Source organism: Neovison vison, chromosome X (genome assembly GCF_020171115.1).
Source record: "Neovison vison isolate M4711 chromosome X, ASM_NN_V1, whole genome shotgun sequence".
Lineage (NCBI taxonomy): Eukaryota > Metazoa > Chordata > Mammalia > Carnivora > Mustelidae > Neogale > Neogale vison.
In genome coordinates, this window is record NC_058105.1 from 121652738 (window position 1) to 121673324 (window position 20587).

Below are 20587 nucleotides of genomic sequence, written 5' to 3' on the forward strand. Positions count from 1 at the left end.
TATCATATACATACTTTAAGTCTAGCTAGCTAGCTAGAGATGGCGTGAAAGACAAATACTAAAGAAAGCGAATGCAACAGAGACCCTGGGCTGGTCCTCTGACTGTATTCTGCTGGGGTAGGGTCCGTGAACTTGAGCAGCCTGTGATGCCCCACGAGGGGGTCCCCCAGTGAGGAAGGAGTTTGCAGGGATGGAAGCCCGGCATTCTGCAGCGAGAAGAGACGGCCCGACCAGCTGAGTCACGTGGTGGGAGGGGGCTCACACAAGCTCTCTCCCCCCCTCCCTCCCCTTCTCCTCCACATCCCGTCCTCTGATGTCACAAATCTGTTCCTCCCTGGGAGAGCTGATTAGCATTCAGTGGGTGCAGTTGGCCGGGAGCGAGCGGCGCGGGCAGGCGGGCGGGGGCGCGGCCGTCCCCCGGGGAGCCGCAGTGGCACTGGGCGCAGGATGGCCGTGTTCTAACTGGGATCCTCGCTGACGTGCGCCTGCCGGCTCCTTGGCAGCCGTCTTTGTGGACCAGTAGGCAGAGGGGAAACGGACGCTGCCGAGCCTTTTGCATCTTGGAAGGGACTGTAATCTACTGTAGGGAAGAACAGAACCTCTCAATCACGCGGTGTAAATAAGAGACGGAGGGGAGCCCAAAAGAAAAGGAAGAGGAGGGGAAAAGTGTGTGTTGGGGGAGCGGGGAAAAGCATTTTTGGTGGATGGTATGAAGCCAGCCATGGAAACTGAAGCCGAGGAAAATACTGAACAAAGCCAAGAGAGAAAAGGTACCCAGCGCTCTGACAATAGCCTGTTTCCAGCTTTTCACTGGGGTGCTTTCAAAGGGGTAGCCCGGTTTTGTGTCTCTTGGAAAATAGCTCTGAAACAATCCCCCTGGCATGGTCTTGCTTTCAGGGTGGTTTTTGCCTGTAGGCTGATGTTAAATTAATAGAGCAGCCTTCCTTCAGCCCAGTCCTGTTCCAGATCTTCTTACCTAGTGTGGGATTTCCCAGGATTTCCGCAGTTTGTCACCTTGGGTAGCTGAACTGGGAAAACGGTCCTTTTGGTGTTTTTTTTTTTTTTTTCCATTAATATAATGAGTCATAACTTAGGTCCCACGTTCTGCATGTTATATTCCAGGGGCATGGAATGCGTTGTTTTCTGCTAATGCTGGGGAAGAACTGGGGGGGCGGGGGCGCGGGGCACAAACTAAATGGCTTTGGTTCCGCTAATGCCGTAGTGATTTTGGACATTTTCTAGTTTTCTTATTGAATATGATAGTTCTTTCCATGCATCGGGTCCCGACTATGACATGTGATAACCATTTACAGTGGGAGCTTCAGAGAGGGGACATCAGCTCTGTGGCCCTGGTGCTGATGGAGGGTGGGGGGGGCTGCCGTTTATGACTTGGAGATTTGGAGGAGGAGAATTGGTAAAGGTCCTGTCCCTGCAGGGGAATCTTACCACAATGCTGACATAGGGAATGGCCTTTTTAGAGAAGTAAGTGTTTTGCAGTAAAAAAATGACATAAAGTAGAAGTTAAAATTCATCTGTTTTTTTCCTAGTTAAAAACTGATCTCAAGCGCGGTAGCCCGTAGAACGCGCTCAGCCACTGTTAAATTACAATGCGGTGAGATGCCGCTCACCTGTCTCCCGCAGGCAAAGTTACAGACTCTCCTAAGGTGCAGGAACGTGTACTACACCTGCAATGGCTCTAATATCACCAGGCTTCATGCCAAGGTTATTTCCCACGGCCCTGAGATCGACCAACAGGCACAAAACAATAGTGATTGGAGCACAACTCCGTTTGACTTAGGAAGATGTTGGTTCAGCTGTCTGAAATAGCCAACCATTTTATACCTACAAACATGGCAATTTCATATGCTTGAGCCTAACAGCAGGCTTGGGTAGAAAGCTGCTTGTGTTTATGCAGAATTTCTCCCGTACACAGTACTTTAATAACATCGTTTCGTAAGCAGCGCAATTTCATTATTTCATTTTTTCAACTAATTAAATTTCAGAGTCTGATGACATCTGCATAACATGAAGTTTGCCATTGTAACCATTTTGAAGTGTGTATTTCAGTGTCATTAAGTATTGTAATTTTAAAATTGGCAGTTAAATTCAATCTCTGCATGAAACCTACCTCCCCCCCACAATGAAACAAAACAGAAACTTGGCCTTTTCTTGTATGTATGTATTTTTAATTTATATGAGTGGCCAAAGAGCAATAAGAGAAGCTCTGGGGAGTATTTATGAAGCTGAGGAATGGAGATAAAAGTAACCATTGATTTCCGTGATGATGAGAGATGAACTTTGCAAGGGCCTAATCACGTACTAGCCTCTCACGGTTCACAGCGATGTTTTCCTAAGACAGATGATTTCATGTAGTGCCCACTTTTTTTATTAATATGGTATTTGCCCTATTAATAAATCAAAGTAACCATTGAAAAACCATTAGTAAAACCATCTTGGTCTCTGCAAAACCATACCTTTTTTGTTTTCCTCTCCAAAAGCAAGCGAGGGGCACGAAACCAGGATAAAATCCTTATTGCACAACTGCATAGCTCATCCTCCTTTAGTTACGGACGGCTGTTATTTTACAGCAATTAAATACTATTTAACACCAAATCTACAGGCTGTACTATCCGCATCGACCGTCTATAGGCAAAACCTCGTTAGCTAGTTAGCCACGGTTTCAGAGACAAAATCAGAAGCAAGAGACAATGCCTGGAGGAACTTTAAAAATTGCCAACATGGATAAACACTAGCTGTGGAGGTCATTTGGAAATGGCAGGTGAGCACAAGCTGCCGTCACATGTAGAATTCAGGCGTGAGTAAGCACACGGGCCCAGGCATGTGTGTCCGCTGCCACCACGGGGGCTGTGGTCACTGCGGGACCACTTATGCCGATCTGGAGGACGGCTTATCTGCTCATCTTAATTTAGACGAACAAGTTCACATGCCAGCTGCACCCAAGTCAAAAACCCAGACAAGTATCATCTTTGTCATTTCCCAGTTTGCTCGCCCATTGTCATTCTGGGCACACACACATACACACGCACGCACACACACAGGCATGAAGTGACAGTCACAAATGTTTCTGTCTGCCTGTCACTCCGATTTCATTTGAAATCTACAAGATAAACGTTGGTTTCTTTGAAATGTACATTGAAAATTTTGACATAATTGGAGAAGGCATTATATAATTCTTGAGCCGGTGGATCTGGGTTTTTTGTGTTTTTCTTTTAAGCCTTTCAGCAAGGGATTTAATTTCCGAAATCTAATCCTGTACATTTTGTCACTTCCCACACAGTTTTTCACGCACATCTATTTTTTCCCCCTCTCTGCTCCTCCTTTCGTATTTGTTTTTAGTAGTTGGTGCTAAGGGCTATATCTGCCTCTTAAATACTGGGGTCTTATTGCCCAGTGGGAATTCTAGCTTTGGATCATTACTTCTTTGGAGGATTATTTGGATTATGATTAAGAATAGAAATTAGACTTAACTTTATAAATTGACCTCAACTTCGTTAGTTGGCCTCACTTCCTTCAGCAGGACAAAGAGAGCTATTTCTTTAAATTGGGAGGACTTTGTTCCTATTTCAACAAAAAACATAATCCAAATCCTTTAAAAATATATGTGTGTGTGTGTGTGTGTGTGTGTGTGTTTGAAACTGCCTCATGGCTCTTGCCACAGAACACTACTTAGATGGTCAAAATTCCCCCAGAAGTATTCAGGAGATACTCAGAAATGTTTAGGGAAAGCAAGCTGGTCTTCTCAGATGGCTGTAAGAAATGCCAGGTTATTACAAATAACGGTTTTTACATGGGACACATCCCATTGAAGCATGAGGACTGAATAAAGAGTTTCACTGAAGTGAGGTTAGTGGAAGGACTGAATAGGACAGAATCAAAGAACCAGATCATGGGCCTCACCAATCAAGAGATTTCTATTTATTTCTGTGGAGGATTACTTGATGTCCATTCATTTGTGAAAACCAGTGCATCTCGCAGTGCTGGGAATGCTCAGTCAAGGGGTAGAAAAACAATTGATTCAATTGCTGTGCTGTGCGGTAAAAAAAAAAAATCTGTGATGCAAATTGTTTTTATTACATGTAGGGAATTGGAATCTACTGGAACCATTAGAGTCGAGGTAGTTAAAGTGCCTGGAATTACCACTGATAAAATTTTGAGAGTTCCAGGCATCAAACCAAAAAGGAAGAACAACGTAGCAAATGGGAAATAATGTGTAATTGGAAATAAACTCTAGGATGTGAGCAGCGTAAGAAACAAATTCAGATTGTTGACTTGGGTAGAGAAACTGACACATTCATTTAAATTTTTGGAGCAAATGTCATGTCTTCTGTGTTTAGGTTGGGTTTTGTTTGTTGCGGTTTAAATGCGTGCACTCTGGGCCCAGTCTTCTTTTTTTTTTTAGGAAGAAAGCTCTTCTAGAATATATGGCCTGTGAGCTAAAAACCCCGAGGGACACATTTAATGTGTCATGCCCTTCCTGGTGATGTAGACGTGATTTGATTTCGAGATCTTTTATTGACCATTTCTAACTTGATTATGTGAGTTCTGTACAGAGAAAGTTTTAGATGTAGTTTTTCCCTCGAAGGATCTGCCAAGGAGGACATTTGAAGAGAGGGTGTCTTAGAGAAAGGCCTGGCAGGCCAGATGGTGCGGACGTATGTGGTAGGTATGAGACAGCTTGCTTTTACCTTATTTTATTTTACTTTATTTTTTTAGAAAGTTAAGCGTGGTGAAGATCTCAATGAGCCATTTGGCGCACCTCCTACTTTTATACAGTTGCTTCCATTAGCATATTTTGTAAGGCTTGGCCTTGCTATTTCAGGAGACAAAGAATTCCAACCCCTTTCTGGAAATTTAGATTTGCCTTGCTTGAAATTAGGTGGAAACCTCAAGTTCCGAGTGTCCTGTTAGGAATCGCGTTTTTCTATGACTTGAAACTACAAGTAGATTTAGGGTAAATCATCTTGATGGCATGACTTGGGAGCCTTGATGTATCAGAGAACCAGAGAACGTGTGAAACAGTCAGTGAGTGTCCCCACGATGTAAATTTCCCCTCACTGGGACTTGGTGATGGATGAGATTGTTCCAGAGACACGTTCTTGCTTTTTTCTCCTTGGGACCGAATGTCCAGCCCTGTGAGATGGCCGGCCAGGAATAGGGATGGCTGTGGCGACACACACTCGCTTGTAAGAAAGGGAGGCTCCAGTGTCAGCAGCACAAATGTGCCTGGTTGTTCGTTCATTCGTTCATTTAATAATACTCTCCTTTGAAACATCACCCGTTCTCTATCTTCCCAGCACGCTGCACAGGAGTACAGGGGCCCTTAACTCCTCTTAGGGACCATTACGTATAGCAGGATCTTGGTTTTAACCATAATTTTGCCATCTCAGTGGCGGATTCCATAGCAGGACGACAGTAGCAGAGGGGAGAACTTTCCTCCTCAGCCTGCCCAGGGACCTGTCTCTTCCAGACACGTGTGAAAAAGAGAAAATCAACTAACTTCCTGTCTTGGAGGCCGACTGGCATTGACTTCTTTCTATATCCAAGCCTTACCAGCCACGTTCCATAGCCAGGGTCAGCACACTTCATCCATGAAGGGCCAGGGAATAAGTATTTTAGGCTTTGTAGGCCACACAGTCTCTGTTGTAACTACTCAGATCTACAGGTAGCGTGAAACAGCCGTGGATACTATATGAACCAATAAATGCGGCCGAGTGCCGATAAAACTTTATTGACAAAAACAGGCGGCCATCGTTGGCTGACCTCTGCCATTTCTCGTGGTGGTGTTAGGGCTTTCCTTTAATATTTGAAATAATACCCACGAATGAAGGACGATAGATCCAGCTTTCGAAGAACTTGCCTAGGGAGTGTGGTCTCTCGAAGGAAGCTCAGTCTTTGACACTTTGCTGGCTCCAGTGATAATTTCATAGATGCCAGAAAGTAGACCAGCCCGCAGTTCAGTTATTCCAGCCTTGTCGCAGAAATACATCACACTCTCTAAGTAAATGGGGAAAAAAAGGTACAAGGCATCGTTTTGTTTTCCCCAATTCCCCATTGTCTGCTTCATACCCACCTTCGGTGATGACCGCCCCTGGTTGTGACTGTCACCATTAGCCACCACGGCTCCCCTCAGCCCCAGCTGTCCGTAGTAGCTCAGATGTCACCGACTTGGGAGGTCTCCTGCCCATCCCTGGCTTCCACTCCCTGGCGGGAATATTTGCCGTCCTCCCTCGGTAGGGCCTCAGCAGGGACCTTCCTGGCTGTGTGAGGACGTTTTCCCATTTCTTGCCAGCTGCCCAGCATTGACACATCGACACTGTTTTAACAGACCATTCAAGCCAAGGCTTCTCCTTGCAATCCTGTGACTCCCTCATAAACGTTGGGACCCTGGCCTTTTTAAACGAAACGTATACCGTGCTCTTTGACATTTTAGAATTAGTCTTATATTTAACGTCTCCCAAGATTTGGTTCCAAAATGGGAAATAGACAGGATTTTCTTTTCTTTCACGGGGAAAAATTTACTGTTGTGAAAAGCCTTCCCAGAAGGACTGGAAAACAGCCACCCACTTGCTGACCCCATCGCCACATCTGCTGGAGAGGCAGTATTTACGCGGAGCTCAGCATGTCTGGCATGGCCGCCATGTTTTGGTCAGAAAACCTAGAAGCTTTGGGCAGTCCCTGGTTCTTTATTGTCCTTGCCTAGCAGCCTGTGCCTGATTGCCTGACTGTCTGGAGACTTCCCCATGCATGAGGAGAGGAGAACAGAGAATGGCTGTGTCCGTGCAGAGACGCATGGCCTGGCCTGGGTGAGGTCAGTGTGGTGGGGGACCTCTAGGTCCATGTCTTGGTCCACAGGGTCCCGAGCTGCTGCCTTGCCTTCAACCAGATACTGCCCCAGCGGACATTTGATGGGGCACCTGCTGTGCGTTGGGCATGGCGAGAAAAATGGTATTTAGAGGACAATGACAGATTTCCAGATCAAAAGTGCTCGAGCGAAGACTGGGCGTCGTTGCTCTCAGACAACGTAGCGCAACCCGCCTCCGAGAGAGCGTCTCCTGGGCAGGGACGAGGAGCTCTACACCCAGGGCAACTTGAGAGTTAAGTCCTTTCCAGAACCCTGAGATAACACCAGGCGCTTGGGACCTGTGCCCTTTCTTGGGGAGGCACAGAAGCACAGCTCACCCCCACACTGACCTCAGAGAATCTCTTGTCGGGCGGACCGCTGCCTCTGCGAAAGAACAGGGACTTGGAGCAGCTGCGCCCGCCACAGGGGGCCAGCCTGGTGGTCTCGAGGCCTGTCCTCTGTTGTCACATGGCCCAGGCGTGGCTCCCGGCTCCTCCTCCCCTAGCTGCATGATCAGGGGGGTGGGCGACTGGCCTTCTTCTTGCCCTTGCTCCCTCCATCTGGAAAGGTAGACTCCTCAGAGCCCCGATGTCATAGGACAGTGGGGGCAGACATCGTGACCTTGGATGATGGAGGGAACAGGTGCAGCGTGCTTGGCGTGGCGCCTGGCATCTCACCAGCGCCCCGTAAACGCGGGCTGACCACCAGACAGCAGTGAGCAGGTCCTTGAGCAGGTCTGACCTTGCTCTAGCATCCTTTTTTTTTTTTTTTTAACCCCTTTTGAACATCTTTAAATGTCTTTGCATGTCCTTTAAGAGTTGGTGGAAGCCATCAAGGCTTTCCCTGAAACAGCACCCAGAAAAGCCCCCACTCACCAGTGGGAGAGAACTCCGGGAGCTTTCGGAGCCCGCACACGCTTCCAAGGGGGTTCTGTGAAGGCTTTGCGAGGTGCTCCGTGCCCTTGGTCAGACATTTGCTTTGTCTGTGGCTGCTGGCTCTGGGGCCCTGTGGAGCGTTCTGACCTCCTGCTGATGGAATCATGGCCGCTGTCAACATCAGAATCTTTTTTTCACCTTAAATATTTGTGCCCCCGAACCCCTTGTGAGGTTCTGTGTGGTTGGCATACGTGAACTGGCCATTCTTGACCTTCTGAGCTTTTAGGGATTTTAAGACTGTGGCTGCACTCATAGTTACGAGCAGCCTTTTCTGGGTCGGGGACACGGGCAGACCCGTAGCTTTCTCTCCAGTCCCTTGAGAAGTGGGAAAGAGAGTCCTCTTATGACACAGGGACCCGAGTTCCAGAAGGCCACTCGTCACCATGTGTGTGAGGAAGCAGGGGTTGGAGCCCAAGACCGGCAGCCCACTTTCTCTAAAACACTGGGAGGTCATCAGAACAGGATTTAATCCAGAACATTCTGGACTCCGAAGTACTAAGCTTAAGATGAGCTGACAGAAAATGCTGCAGGTGTCAGTGGGAGGACAGGAGTGTGGTCCAAGATTCAGCAAGTCATGGGCTCACTGGCCAGGTTTTCAAGGCTGCAGCCGGGCCCCACCACGGAGGCCGTGATTATGACGCTCTGTTGGTCCAAAAGGGAAACAACGAGAAAGACCAGCAGTCTTGGGAGAAGCCAGATTTCCACCCTAAATAGCGTCTGCCCAAAGTGAGTGTTCTGAGGGGCGGGGTGGAGGCGGGGGGGACATCCTGGTGACAGAAAGGAAGGAAAAGGCGGTTTGGGTGAGTTTTGTCAACGTCAAGAACGGAGGAGACTGCAGCGTTCTCGATGCTTCCTGCCTCGGTGATCAGCCGGTACGGAAAGGTTGCATTTCAGTCTCGTGTTTTTTAAACTCATCGTTTCCTTAAACTGTATGGTAAGAGAGTAAATGCTGATGTAGAACCTTTGCTGGAGATAGAGACACTGACTCTTTGCCACCTGAAATTGGCAGTGAACAGCAGAGCTGAAATGGAAATTGGCAGGTACCACTGGATGTACCCAGGCTCAAAGAACCACCAGTACCGTCCCGTGCCGACCCTGGGGGACAGGGCTAGCCCCTTGAGCAGTCCAGGTAAATACAGCCTCGGGCCGAGTTCGAATAGCAAGTCAACTGTTACCTTTAATATTATTTGTAATGGCTCTTTCAGTGTGGTGCTATTTTATGTTCTGTTTGATGCATTAATTTGTTCGCAGGGGTGCGGGTGGAATTGGCCCTTGACGATTTTTTTAATCATCTTTTGTTTTTCTCTCCTCCTCTCCATTCCACCCCATCTTTGGCCTCTTTCTCCTCCCTCCTTCCCCTTTCCTTGCCCTCACCTCCTCTTCTCAAAGGGAGCAGTGTGCAATGACTTAAAGCTTGGGGGTAACTCCGAAATTGCGAATGTCTGAACCAGTAGCGGGAGTCGGGGGGGGGGGTGGCTGTGGGTGTCACGTGTGTCCTCCTCCACAACACCGAGAACGGGGCCAGGGCGCTCCAGGAGCCTTGGCTCCAAGAGGACTGGGAAGTGTCCCCAGGTAGCTCCCGGCCCCACTGCTTTGCAGCACTCTGTTTGAACATCATTGTCTTTGAGAAGGAAAAATCCAAGCCCATGACATGAGGATCGGATAACTGTACTCGATCCCATCAGGTAAGGGTCTGGTTTCCAGTTTCCTCGCTCGCAAGGAACACTGGTCTCCCAGGACTGCATGGTTCTAGGTTGGAGTGAGACGTGGGGGCCCAGAAGCGGGGAGAACGCTCACCCTCCCACTTGCCAAAGTCTGCACCTATCTTAGGACCCGGCTCAGTTAGCGAAAAGTCAGAGGACTTCAAGTTATTTCAAATGTGGATAGAAGGGGATGGTGTTCCTTAGTGTTCCTTAGTGTTCCTTCTCCCAAATGGGTGCACTGCATACTTTTTCAGGAGTCGGTCAGAAATGATCGTGTAGAATCTACAATTCGAGAAAGAGCAACCCCGAGGTACAGTGCAAGGCATGCATTGAGTTCCAAAGTCTAACACCTATCATCAGTTTAATACAACTTTTTCCTTCAAAACCCATATTGTGGCTTCGGGTTAATTAACATGAAGTCTGATTTCGGATTTCTACATCTCGAATTACGCATTTTGAGCTTTGACCTACGGCCGTCAGGCACCAGCAGTGTGTGTGTGTGTGCGCGCGGTCCAGGTAGAAACAGCGAGCGAGAAGTGATACAGACATCTGTTCTCACAGATCCTTGAAGGGATGGGGAGGGTTCTGGAATCTTGATTGAAGAACTGCTGTTAGACATGATCTATTCGTATAGTGCAATACTATTTAGCAGTAAAGTAGAAAGAGATGTTGCTACGTCTTATAACGTGGGTGAATCTCAGAAACATTACACCAAGTGATAGAAGCCAGACATAAAAGACCAACTATTGTCTGATTCCATTTATATTATATTTCCAGAATTAACAAATGCACAGAGACAGAACATGGATTCCTGTTTGTCAAAGGCTGGAGGAAAGGGAGTGTGGGCCGTGACTGCTAATGGTTACAAGGGATCCTTTTTGGAGCGTTGGGAAGGTTTAAAAGCTACATTGCGGTGATGTTCACACAACTCAGAGCCATTGAACTGCACATTTGGCACAGGTGAATTGTATAGGTAAAGGGTATCTCATGCTGTTTTTAAAAAGTGCCCCCCCCACTGGCCCCAGGACCTTTAGATATGTACAGTTTGCCGGAGTGGGGGAGAGATATTTGGTACCAGGACAGGAAGGCTTCCAAGTTCCCAGAAACTGCTAGAAAGCGCCAAGTAATCTCAGATCTGAACCGGTTTTGCTGCCGGGTGAGCCGCACCAAAACCCCCATCCTGCGTTTTCAGAGCTTTTGGAATTCTGGAACGCTCTGAGGAGAAACACAGAAGTCTGACAGTATCCCTTTGCCGGTGAGACTTCATGTGAGAATTCTGTGAACAAGCAAGCAGGCTCTTGTCTGAGGGCGAGAAAACAAAAGCCCTAAACCTGATTTCTAGAATCATCTTCCCAGATGCTGCAGTGGCCTTTACAAAGCGCACATAGTCTGACCTTTTCATCTGTACTGACTGCGGACCCTGGAACGCACGTGCCTCCTGGGCACACACCCTGGGGACGGTTTGTGGCTGGACCCAGCCACGTGGCCCTGGTGCGAGGGGACCCGACCCAGCCGAGTGAGCGCCTTCCCAGTCGCTTGGAGAGTTTGTTGGCTCTTACATCAACGCAGTTGCCATTCTGTACTTAGATCCCAAACCAGATGGTGTGAGGGAAAAAATAGAGAATTCCATATGGCTCTGGTGTGTGTCCCCCTCCCCCCCAACTCCTGAGTTCTCAGTTTCTTTCCACGGGGTGGGGGAGAGTTTTCCAGAGCTGATCTCTGCCAAAGGAAAGTGCCCGTCCTGTGTGCGGCCATGGCAGCAGCGAGCCCCTCTGCCTGCTGCCCCAACTGGCTCTCCCAGTGGGGCCACTTGAGGCTGGTGTAGACGGTGTGGTGCAGGCTTCTGAGTGGAGGCCCCGGAGGCGGGATCCTCTGCTGCCAGTGCGATCTGTGGACCCGCCTCACCTGGAACCTGTGACAAATGCAGAGTCTCGGGCCCCAACCCAAACCTGCTGGCTCGCAGCTCGCGTCTCAGCAGGATTTCCAGATGCTTCCAACAACGTGCGTTAAAGTTGAGAAGCACTAGCTTAGAGGAAGGCCCAAGTAGTAAGAAGGGAGACCTGGAAAGGAACTGAAGAAGCGATTTTTTATCCTCTAAAGATCTAGAAGTCTCTTTCTCTTTGCAAAGGCTGAGGACGGCCCCGGGGCTTCACTCCTCCCTGTCTGTCTGTGGAGAGGCCGGTCATCGAGGCCCTGAGTCCTGGTTATTTGAAGGACAGTGACCTTGGATTCTCTCTTCTGCTTGTCTGAGGCCAGGCCTCCTGGGGGACCTTGGTTTAAAGTCTTGGTGAAGGGGGGTGGGGGAGGGGTAGCACTAGCAGGAAAGGTCTGTCTCCTTGTGGCAAGGAGAGGGCGAGGGGACCGCTGGTGCAAGCTTAGGAGAGACTCTCAAATATGCCTCGTGGCGTTCCTTACTCTACCCCAGTGACTCGCCAGATGCTGGTACTTCCTCTAGGCTCGGAGCAAATGCCCCAAGGCAGACCCTTCCCGCGCCGGCCCCCCGCGGCTCAGCATCCAGTCTGAGAGCCGAGCAGCAGCAAAACCGCCCCCTTCTCCAGTCACCAGCCCCTCTGCGGGTTTGCCAAATCCGAGCTGTTCTGGTGCTCGGTTTGAGAGGGCCGTAGATCATTCCAGAAACCCAAGGAGCGCACGCGCGGATGCCCTCTCACCCATGGTCACGGCTGAGTTCTGGGGAGCTGCCCTGGTGTGACCCAGGAAGACGAGCCCCCCTCACATCTCCAGCCTGTACCCCTCGTGCGTTTTGGCTTAAACCGGGGTTCATCGTGGACGCAGGGCAAGTGAATCACACCCAGGCCCCCGCGATGACATTTTGAGGGTTTGAGGGGTTTGCTGGTGCTGGTGCTGGTGGTTTGAGCTCTTTGCAATTGGTTTCCTGCCGTGGGTCCATTGTTCCATTTTCGCCTCCCCTGCGGTCCTCACAACACACGGGCCACAGACCGCGGGTCACGATTTTAGAGCTCATTTACCAAAGGCTCTTATTATGTCAGCCAAATAGGTGTAATTTCTTGTTTATGAATGTTCGTTTTTTATCAGCTGTCTTGTTGGTGTGTGATCGCGCTTGGTTATGTAACAGCGGCTGCCACGTTCCGGACTCCCTTTGCCTCTTGCTCTCGTGGCTGGTCCCCGCACCTCCGAGTCGGCAGACAGAGAAACGCAGAGATGAAAAGCACGTCGATCTGTATAGAAGATCTGGAGCTTTCGCTCAGACACAGCATCTGGTTGTAGGGCCACCGACCTGGATTATCCAAAGCAGCGACCCCCCCTCCCCCGTCTCTTAGAATTAGTGACATCTGGTCTTGACTCCCTTCGCGATCCCCCTCGTGTGCTGTGTTTCCGTTCGAGTTCATGAAAATGAATTGTGCTTCACGACCTTATGGCACCCTTAAGAGCTAACTGGAGATGCTGGGAAGCAGGAGGCTCAAGTCCACCCACCTCCCGGGCCGTGTCCTTTCCGGCACCCCCTCCTGTTCACTCACAAATAAGCCACACACACCCACGGGTTTCCATGTCTGTCAAAAGCTTATAGACAATGGCTTCTGTGCTAAACAGAAAGCTCTGCGTGTCAGAGAGTCATGTAGGTGGGATGAGTCTTTCTCTGAAGACCGTCATGCTTGCATTTTATCTGGAAAGTTCTGTGCATGGTGCTTCCCCCCAAGGAATAATTGTAGTGGCAAAGTGTCAGGCAGGGGGAAGTAAAGGGATCAAAATGAGCCTTTCGTTCTCTTAAAACAACCCTGTTTACGTTCCTGTCCTCTTTCCTAGTGGTCATAAGCAGAGGTTAGGGACATTCCCGGGAGGACTTGACTTAGCCCGAGCTGGTGATGCCGCCCACCGCATTTTTTGTAAATAAAATGTTATCAGAACACACCCCACCCATTCACGTACAGCTCGTCTGTGGCCACTTTCCTGCCACAGCAGAATCGAGTGGTTGAAACCACATGCCCTGAAGAGCCAGAAATATTTGCTCTCTGGCCCTTCACAGGGGAAGAAAATCCTGCCAACCCTTGACTTGAAATACTTGCATTCTTAGCCCACGTCGCAGATTTAATCTATTTACGGAAGACAACACCCAGAGACTTGGCTAGTCACTCACTTTCCTGAGATCATCATCTGGGATCCCTCCTTTTCTTCTCTCCAGGCTTCAGAATCCTTGCTCCCCGAGGGGACCCACTGTTCACAGGCTTTAGGCTAAGGCTCAGCCCTTCTTCTAGGCACCTTGGCCCTTTCTAGAAGCTCAGCCCCTCTGGTCTCTTTCAGGTTCTTCTCTGAGCATCCCCGTAATGAACCAAGTCCTGTGACATGATGTCAGGGGGTTCTTCTCATCAGCTGTGCCCTCCAGTAGCCTTCAGATTTTCTCTTCTGTGACCTATAAAGCCTGTGTCTTTTTAATCAGTGTAATATTGGGGGTCATTTTTTTAAAAAGCTTTATGTATTTGAAAGAGTGAGAATGTGTGTGGCAAAGAGGGGTGGGGGGAAGGGAGAGAGAGAGATAGAGAGAGGGTGTGTGTGTGTTTGTGTGTGTGTTAAGCAGACTCAGTGCTGAGCACGGAGCCTGAGCGGGTCTTGATCTCATGACCCTGAGGTCATGACCTAAGCAGAAACCGAGAGCCATCTGTTCAACTGACTGCAACCCCCCAGGCATCCCGGGATCCCGGGTCTTTTTTTTTTTTTTTTTTTTTTCCCTTTTCTAAGTTTTTATTTTAATCACCTAGTGCTCATCAGGACAAGTGCGCTTCTTAATCTTGGGGGTCATTTCTCTAAGTGGTGTTTCAGAGTATGAGCCTCTGATGCCCTGAATCAGAATCACCAAGGATGCTGGTTAAGCATTCGGATTCCCGGGCCCCACCCACCTTGGGACGGGTCCCAGGAATTTGGTATGTTTTAATATGTTCGCCAGGCAATTCAGATGTGCTCTGAAGTTTGAGCACCACGACTGTATGTGCAGAGGGTCGTAACCTTGGTTAGCAAACTCTATCCTCGTTATACCATCTCTGGCAAAGTATCGTTTCAGTTCAAGATACCTTTCTGAAATTGAAATTCAAAGGCAACTTGTATACCTGTTGACGCACCAAGATGCCCCAAACTAAATCACCACATTGTAGCAGACCGCACTTCCGAATTCGACGACTGCTCCTCTTGATGTTCTTATATTGCCATTGTGTCTTTCTGGATTAAAAAATGTAGGGATCCTGTTGTAGAGTCACTGGCAAACTCCAGAGATGTGGCTGCTTATTCATTATCTACTGTTGCGTGGCAAGTTAATTTTGAATTTAGCAGCTAGACACAGCATCTGTTATCTCCATTTCTGCAGCTTGGGAGTCTGGGCTTGGCTTAGCGGTTTCTGGATGTCCAGTGAGGCCGCTACAAAAGTGTCGGCCGAGGGCACAGTTTCATCAGAAGGCCCAACCGTGGAAGAATCCACTTCCCGGCTCACTGCATGCTTGTTGGCAGGACTTGCTCCCTCACAGACTGTTGGCCCAAGACTTCTCTGGATTCTTTGCCATATGTGCTTTCCCCTAGATCCCTCATGACTTGGTAGCTGGCTTCATGAGAGAGAGCAAGTGAGCGGATGAGAGAGAAAGTTCCGGCAAGCCAGAAGTCATGGTCTTTGGAAACCTCATCAGGGAAGCACGTCCCTAGGTCCAGGCTGCACTCAGGGAGAGGGAATCACACAAGGGTGTGACCATCAGGAGGCGCAGGGACCTTCGGGAGTATCTTAGGAGGCTGCCTGCCACAGCCATATACACGTTTCCGGGTAGAAGTGCGTCCTTCCTCTCCCCAGAGCGTGGTTTTCTCTCCTTGAGTACAGTGGCCCCTTCACTTTCCTGTCACCAAGTAGAGGAGCCTGTGGGTTCTGCAGCCACAGAATCTGTTCCCCCAGACTACCCCACCCAGGTGGGGGGTGGCTTCTGCCTTTTGCTGCCGATCCTTCGTTCCCCAGAGAGATTCACTACCCTCTTAAAATTACTAGTGTCTTTGGTAAACATCAAGCTTAAGAACCAGGTCTCTCTTCTTTTTGGAAGGTATAATTGACATGTGTACGGAGCTTGCATTTAAAGTGGCCCGTTTGTTAACTTGGACATACGAATGTGCCTGCGAAACCAGCAGCACAGGCCAGATGGTCCTTCGATTGACAGGTGTCCCCGGGTCCCTCTGTAGGCCCTCCCTCTCACCTGCCCTCTCCGACCAACCGCCGATGTGCTTTCTGTTTCCCTGGGTTAGTTTCCATTTTCTGGAATGGCCCTTCTGATGATTTGTTCACATACATTCCCTACCGTTTCTCGAACCCAGCCATTCCCGTAGAATGTGGTGTGACACTGACTGTGTTAAATAATAAAAATCCCACTGAGTAAGTTGTAAAGATCCAATTGGTTCTGTTACATGATGGATGACTCTGTCGGCATCCCATCGAGCAAGTAGAGGGGGCTCTGAGTATTTGTTCAAAAGGGAGGGTTTTCAGAGAAGGAGGGTGGGGCAAGAAATGTTATAGCGGAAGGAAAGGATTGTTCTAGGCAAGGCCCTTCTTCCCTTAGGGGGAAAAGCAAGGGGTCCTGACATCTCATGCAGATGACCTCATCTTTCCTTGGGGGATGGAGAAGACCCCTGTGGCAGACTCTTTGGCGCTGGCTGATTGAAAAAATTCCTGACTGACTGGTTATGACCGCATTTCTGGGAGAGGCTGACATCGCAAATAGATGAGGTGTTAAGCCCCTGGCTTGGGGACTTGGCCTAAGTGACGCCATTTTGGGCCTGTGGTTTTCCTATCAACAGCTGCTTCATGGCTCCAACCTTGTCTGATTTTCATCCTTCCTGCCTCTGTGGAGCACACCCTGTGCCCTTTGACTAAAGCTCTGAAAGGCCCGTTCTGCTCGCACCCACTCCAGTCCTGCCTACACAGCCGGGCCAGATGGATTCCTCACCAGCGCCCCTCAGGCCACGTCACTCGCCTGCTCACGAACCTGCCTCTGTCCCCGCTGCCTGCCAAGGGAAGCACCCCCGGCTTCTCCCGTGACGCTGCCCCAGTGTCTCCGTAAAGTCGGCCACGTCCTGACCTCGCCCACAAGCCCCTCGTCCTCCTGGGCCTCCTCCCCAACCCCCCTGCACGCTTGTCCATCTGTCCTTCCTGCCAGGGGAGGGAGATCCGCCCCTACCGCACGACCCCTGTCCGTGAGTCACTTCTCTTCTCTCTTGCACGTAGAAGGCTTCTTGCCTGTCTATGTCCCTCACCCCACTGTCAAGTGGGGCCCCTGCGCGCCGCCCCCAGCACGGGCCCTTACACACAGCAAAGTGCACCAGGAGCGCGCAGATGCCATCGCCCAGATGCTCGTGGAGGTCGAGTGCTGCTGAAGCGTACACGTAGTTTTCAAGTTTCTTGACTCTCCTGCAGAGCTCTCTGCTTGTCCGATCGGTCACCTGAACCTAGAGCTGGCTTCCCCGGCTCTCTGTCAGCCTCCCCGACTCGCCACGCCCACGGTGACCGCTAGGAAAACCAGAGCCGGTTCCCACAAAAGGCAAAGGAAGACACCAACAAGTGTCCGTTTCTTGAATTTGTTTACTCTCAATTTACGAAGACATCATTACTTTGATCATAATTATCTTGTACTGCTCGTGCCATATTGCAAATGTTAGAGGCTAATCTATTTTTAAGATTTTCACAACATGCCACAAATATGAAAATTTCTTTTCTTTTTTTTTTTTTTTAAAGATTTTATTTATGTATTTATTTGACAGAGAGACACAGTGAGAGAGGGAACAGAAGCACGGGGAATGGGAGAGGGAGAAGCAGGCCCTCCACAGAGCAGGGAGCCCGATGCGGGGCTTGATCCCAAGACCCCGGGAGCATGACCTGAGCCGAAGGCAGACGCTTAATGCCTGAGTCACCCAGGCGCCCCTGAAAATTTCTTATTTAATAAATTTTAGGACAAGAATTTGAAGAGATCTGTTGAAAAGCCATTTCCTTTGCATCATTAAAAATAGTTGCAGCGTTTTTCCCATTAGACCGTTGAACTTTTGGGTCGGTGAAGGTCGGGAGAGAATGGAGAAGCAAGTCATTTGAGTGAGTTCTCATTTAGCGCTTTGTCAGGACGCTTCCCATCCACTGACTTCATGATAGCTTCTTCATGCCCCGTGCCAGCGGTTCACAGGCTTTTGGCTGTTAGGTCCCCCTTACACTCTCAAAAATACCTGAAGACCCCCAAAAACCTTTGGCTGATGTGGGTTAATGTTTTCTGCATTAGAAATTATAACCAACTTATTATTAAATAATGAACTTATTTCAAATAACAATAACAAATCTATTACAAGTTAACATCATGTTTAGAAAAGGTAACCACTTTTCGGAACAAAATAAAACTTCAGTGGGAAGATGAGTACGGTTTTAGATTTTTATAAATGTCCTCGAGACCTGACTCACTGCTAGACAGCTAGGTTCGCCTGCCTCTGCGTTCATCCCCAGGCATCTCGGATAACTGGTTTTGGTTGAGGTATGTGATGAAAACTTCACCTCTCGACATACCTGCAAACAGTTTAATGGCCTTTCCATGTATTTGTGAAACTCCTCCTGATAATACACTAAAATTCAACAAGTGGTAGTTTCCTAAAGTTTGTTTGTAATGTGGACTCTGGAGACATATCTGTGACCTTGTTTTGTTTTGTACTCTGTCGCTCTCCATTGGACTTTGGTTGGCTCTGTGTAACCTTACACGTCGGTCGTGCAGAAAATACTGGTTCTCCGAGTCACGCAGATCTTCCAAATACTGACACATTTCATTATGCCACATCAAAAAAGTCCCATTTGTTAATATCGCCACCAGTTTCACCCAGAAGGGTTTTAGGTGTTGGGAAAGCTGGAACTTTCACTGTGGCAGGTACAGGGTTTCCAGAATCCCGCCAATGGTTGTCTGGCTCACTTAGATCATTTTTGAGAAAACGTCTGCCGGATACCCAAGTCTTCGTAGCTAGAGTTTGTCACTAATTCAAGAAAAAATGATGTTCCAAAACAAAAAAAAGTACTTGTTTGGCTTGCAACTCAGTCACACTAGAACTTTCCATTAGGACAACCATCACACTTCGGTGTGCCACAGATGTGCCTCCCTCCGGCTTCATCACACACACTATTTGAGAGGTGTATCCTTGGGAGGTTGTGATTTGGTAAAATTCATCCCTTTACTGTGTCACGGGCCTTTTTCAGTAAAACTATTTTTAAATTTTTTAAGAAAGATTTATTGAGAGAGAGTGCGAGTGGGGGAAGGGGTAGAGGGAGAGAGAATCGCAGGCCCCCCCCTCTGAACATGGCACCAAACACGGGGCTCCAGCTCACAATCCTGAGATCATGACCTGTAATGGAGCTGGAAGCCCAACCGACTGAGCCACCCAGGCGCCCTCCTACCTGTTTTGTTTTAACCGTGCATGCGTGCTGGAGAAGAATGCCTGGCAGCTGAGCACATTTCACTGCTACTGCCTGATGGGAGCTACTCTGTCGCCAGGGTCACCGGGCAGATGTCAGCACAGTAAAAACAGTAACATCTCAGGGGTGCCTGGATGGCTCAGTGGGTTAAGCATCTGACTTTTGATTTCAGCTCTGGTCAGGATCTCAGGGTGGTGAGATCAAGCCCCACATCAGGCTCTGTGCTCAGCACGGAGTCTACTTTGGATTCTCTCTCTCCTTCTGCCCCAACCCCTGCTTGCTTGTTCTCTCTCTCTCTCTCTCTTTCTCTCTCCCTCAAAAATAAAATAAATGAATCTTAAAAAAAAAAAAAAAACCCAGAACACAAAAAACAGTAATATCTTACTGTTACTTAAAAAGAGTAATATCTTACTGTTACTTAAAAAGAGGTTTAACCTCACAGACCTTGTGAAAGAGCCCCCAGTCTCCCAGGACGGCCCAGGCCCCAGCTCCTCCCCCCCCAACCCCATTTCCCTTTTCTGGCCTGTGGGGCCCGCAGAATAGAAGAATCTGGGGGTGGGTGAGAAGTGCAGAAGCACGTTCTCTCACCGCCAGCCCCCCACCTGCCTAAACAGAATCTGCATTTAACAAGCTCCCCAGGGAATTTCTAGGCACGTTAAAGTTCGAGAAGGACTGCTGCCTAACAGGGCTCCGCAGACTTTTCCCCTAAGGGGCCAGATGGCAGATATCAGTGGCAACTACCCAGCTCTGCCTTTGCAGCTTGAAAACAGCCGCACGCTGCACGTAACCTAATGAGCATGGCTGCGTGCCCGTCAAACTTCATTTATGGACACCGAGAGCTGAATCTCCTCGCCTCATATCATGCAAAAATAATAAGAAAGACTATTACTCCTACAGGCCATAGAGCGAGCGGAGCGTGGCCCACGGGTCACAGGTTGCTTCCCCCTCCTCTGTCCTGCTTGTTCTCCAACTTTGGATGCTCATGGAGATGGTTTCAGGAGCTGACTTTTGTCCTTAAAAAAGCCAGAGCCTCTGATTCTCGAGCCCCAGCCTCAGAAATCCTGATGTTTTGGGTCTGTGGGGAAATCTGGGCATCAGGGCTTGAAAATGCTCTTCGGATCGTTCTGACGTGCGGCGGGACTGGAGACGTTCTGGGCTGTCCCGTCCTTCAAACGGAGTGAAGTGGAAGCGTTCGTTCTTTTGTCTGAATTGTAGAAGTTGACACAGACCAGGGCGGCCCGTGTCACCTGAGGGCGGGGCTTCTCACAGCTGACCCTCTTGGTGTTTTGTGTCCCCACATCCCTTGCGTGCGTGTGTCCCCGCGTGCGGTGCGAGGGCGGCGCGGTACCCTCCAGGGTGACCAGTGGCGCCCCTGGCTCTTTCCTACAACACGCCAGTAGCGGACTCCCAGTTGTAATGATGGGAGCTGCCATCAGTCCCCTGGATGTAACCTTCTGTGCTTACGCTCTGGGTTATTGTCCCTCGGTACTACTGATGGTGATGTGGCTGTCCCGTGAGCTCTAGGGCGTCGAGTGGCGTCGCTGGCCTCTGCTCATGAGAGTGGCAGCAACCCCCCACAGTGTGTTCTCAATGGAAGATCTCTCCAGATGTTGCCTAGTGTTCCCTGGGGGGCACAGTCCCCCCCCGGGGAGGGGGGGAA

General features: G+C 49.3%; 1 protein-coding gene across 6 annotated transcripts in view; it reads left to right on the top strand.

Moving 5' to 3' along the window:
* GPM6B (glycoprotein M6B) overlaps positions 1 to 20587 on the top strand; it is a 153574-nt gene that overhangs the window by 111750 nt on the left and 21237 nt on the right. For 3 of the 6 annotated variants that reach the window (XR_006382572.1, XM_044235929.1, XM_044235930.1), the window contains exons 1-2: positions 402 to 770; positions 8807 to 8926. The exons of 1 other annotated variant lie outside the window; for it this stretch is intronic. Coding sequence is in view for 4 of the 5 variants with exons in the window: in XM_044235929.1 (XP_044091864.1) it covers positions 710 to 770; positions 8807 to 8926 (181 nt within the window). In the remaining variant the exon portion in view is untranslated. Of the gene's footprint in view, positions 1 to 401; positions 771 to 8806; positions 8927 to 20587 lie in introns of those variants that run through there. 2 more of the 6 variants (XM_044235931.1, XM_044235933.1) reach the window with 1 other exon arrangement.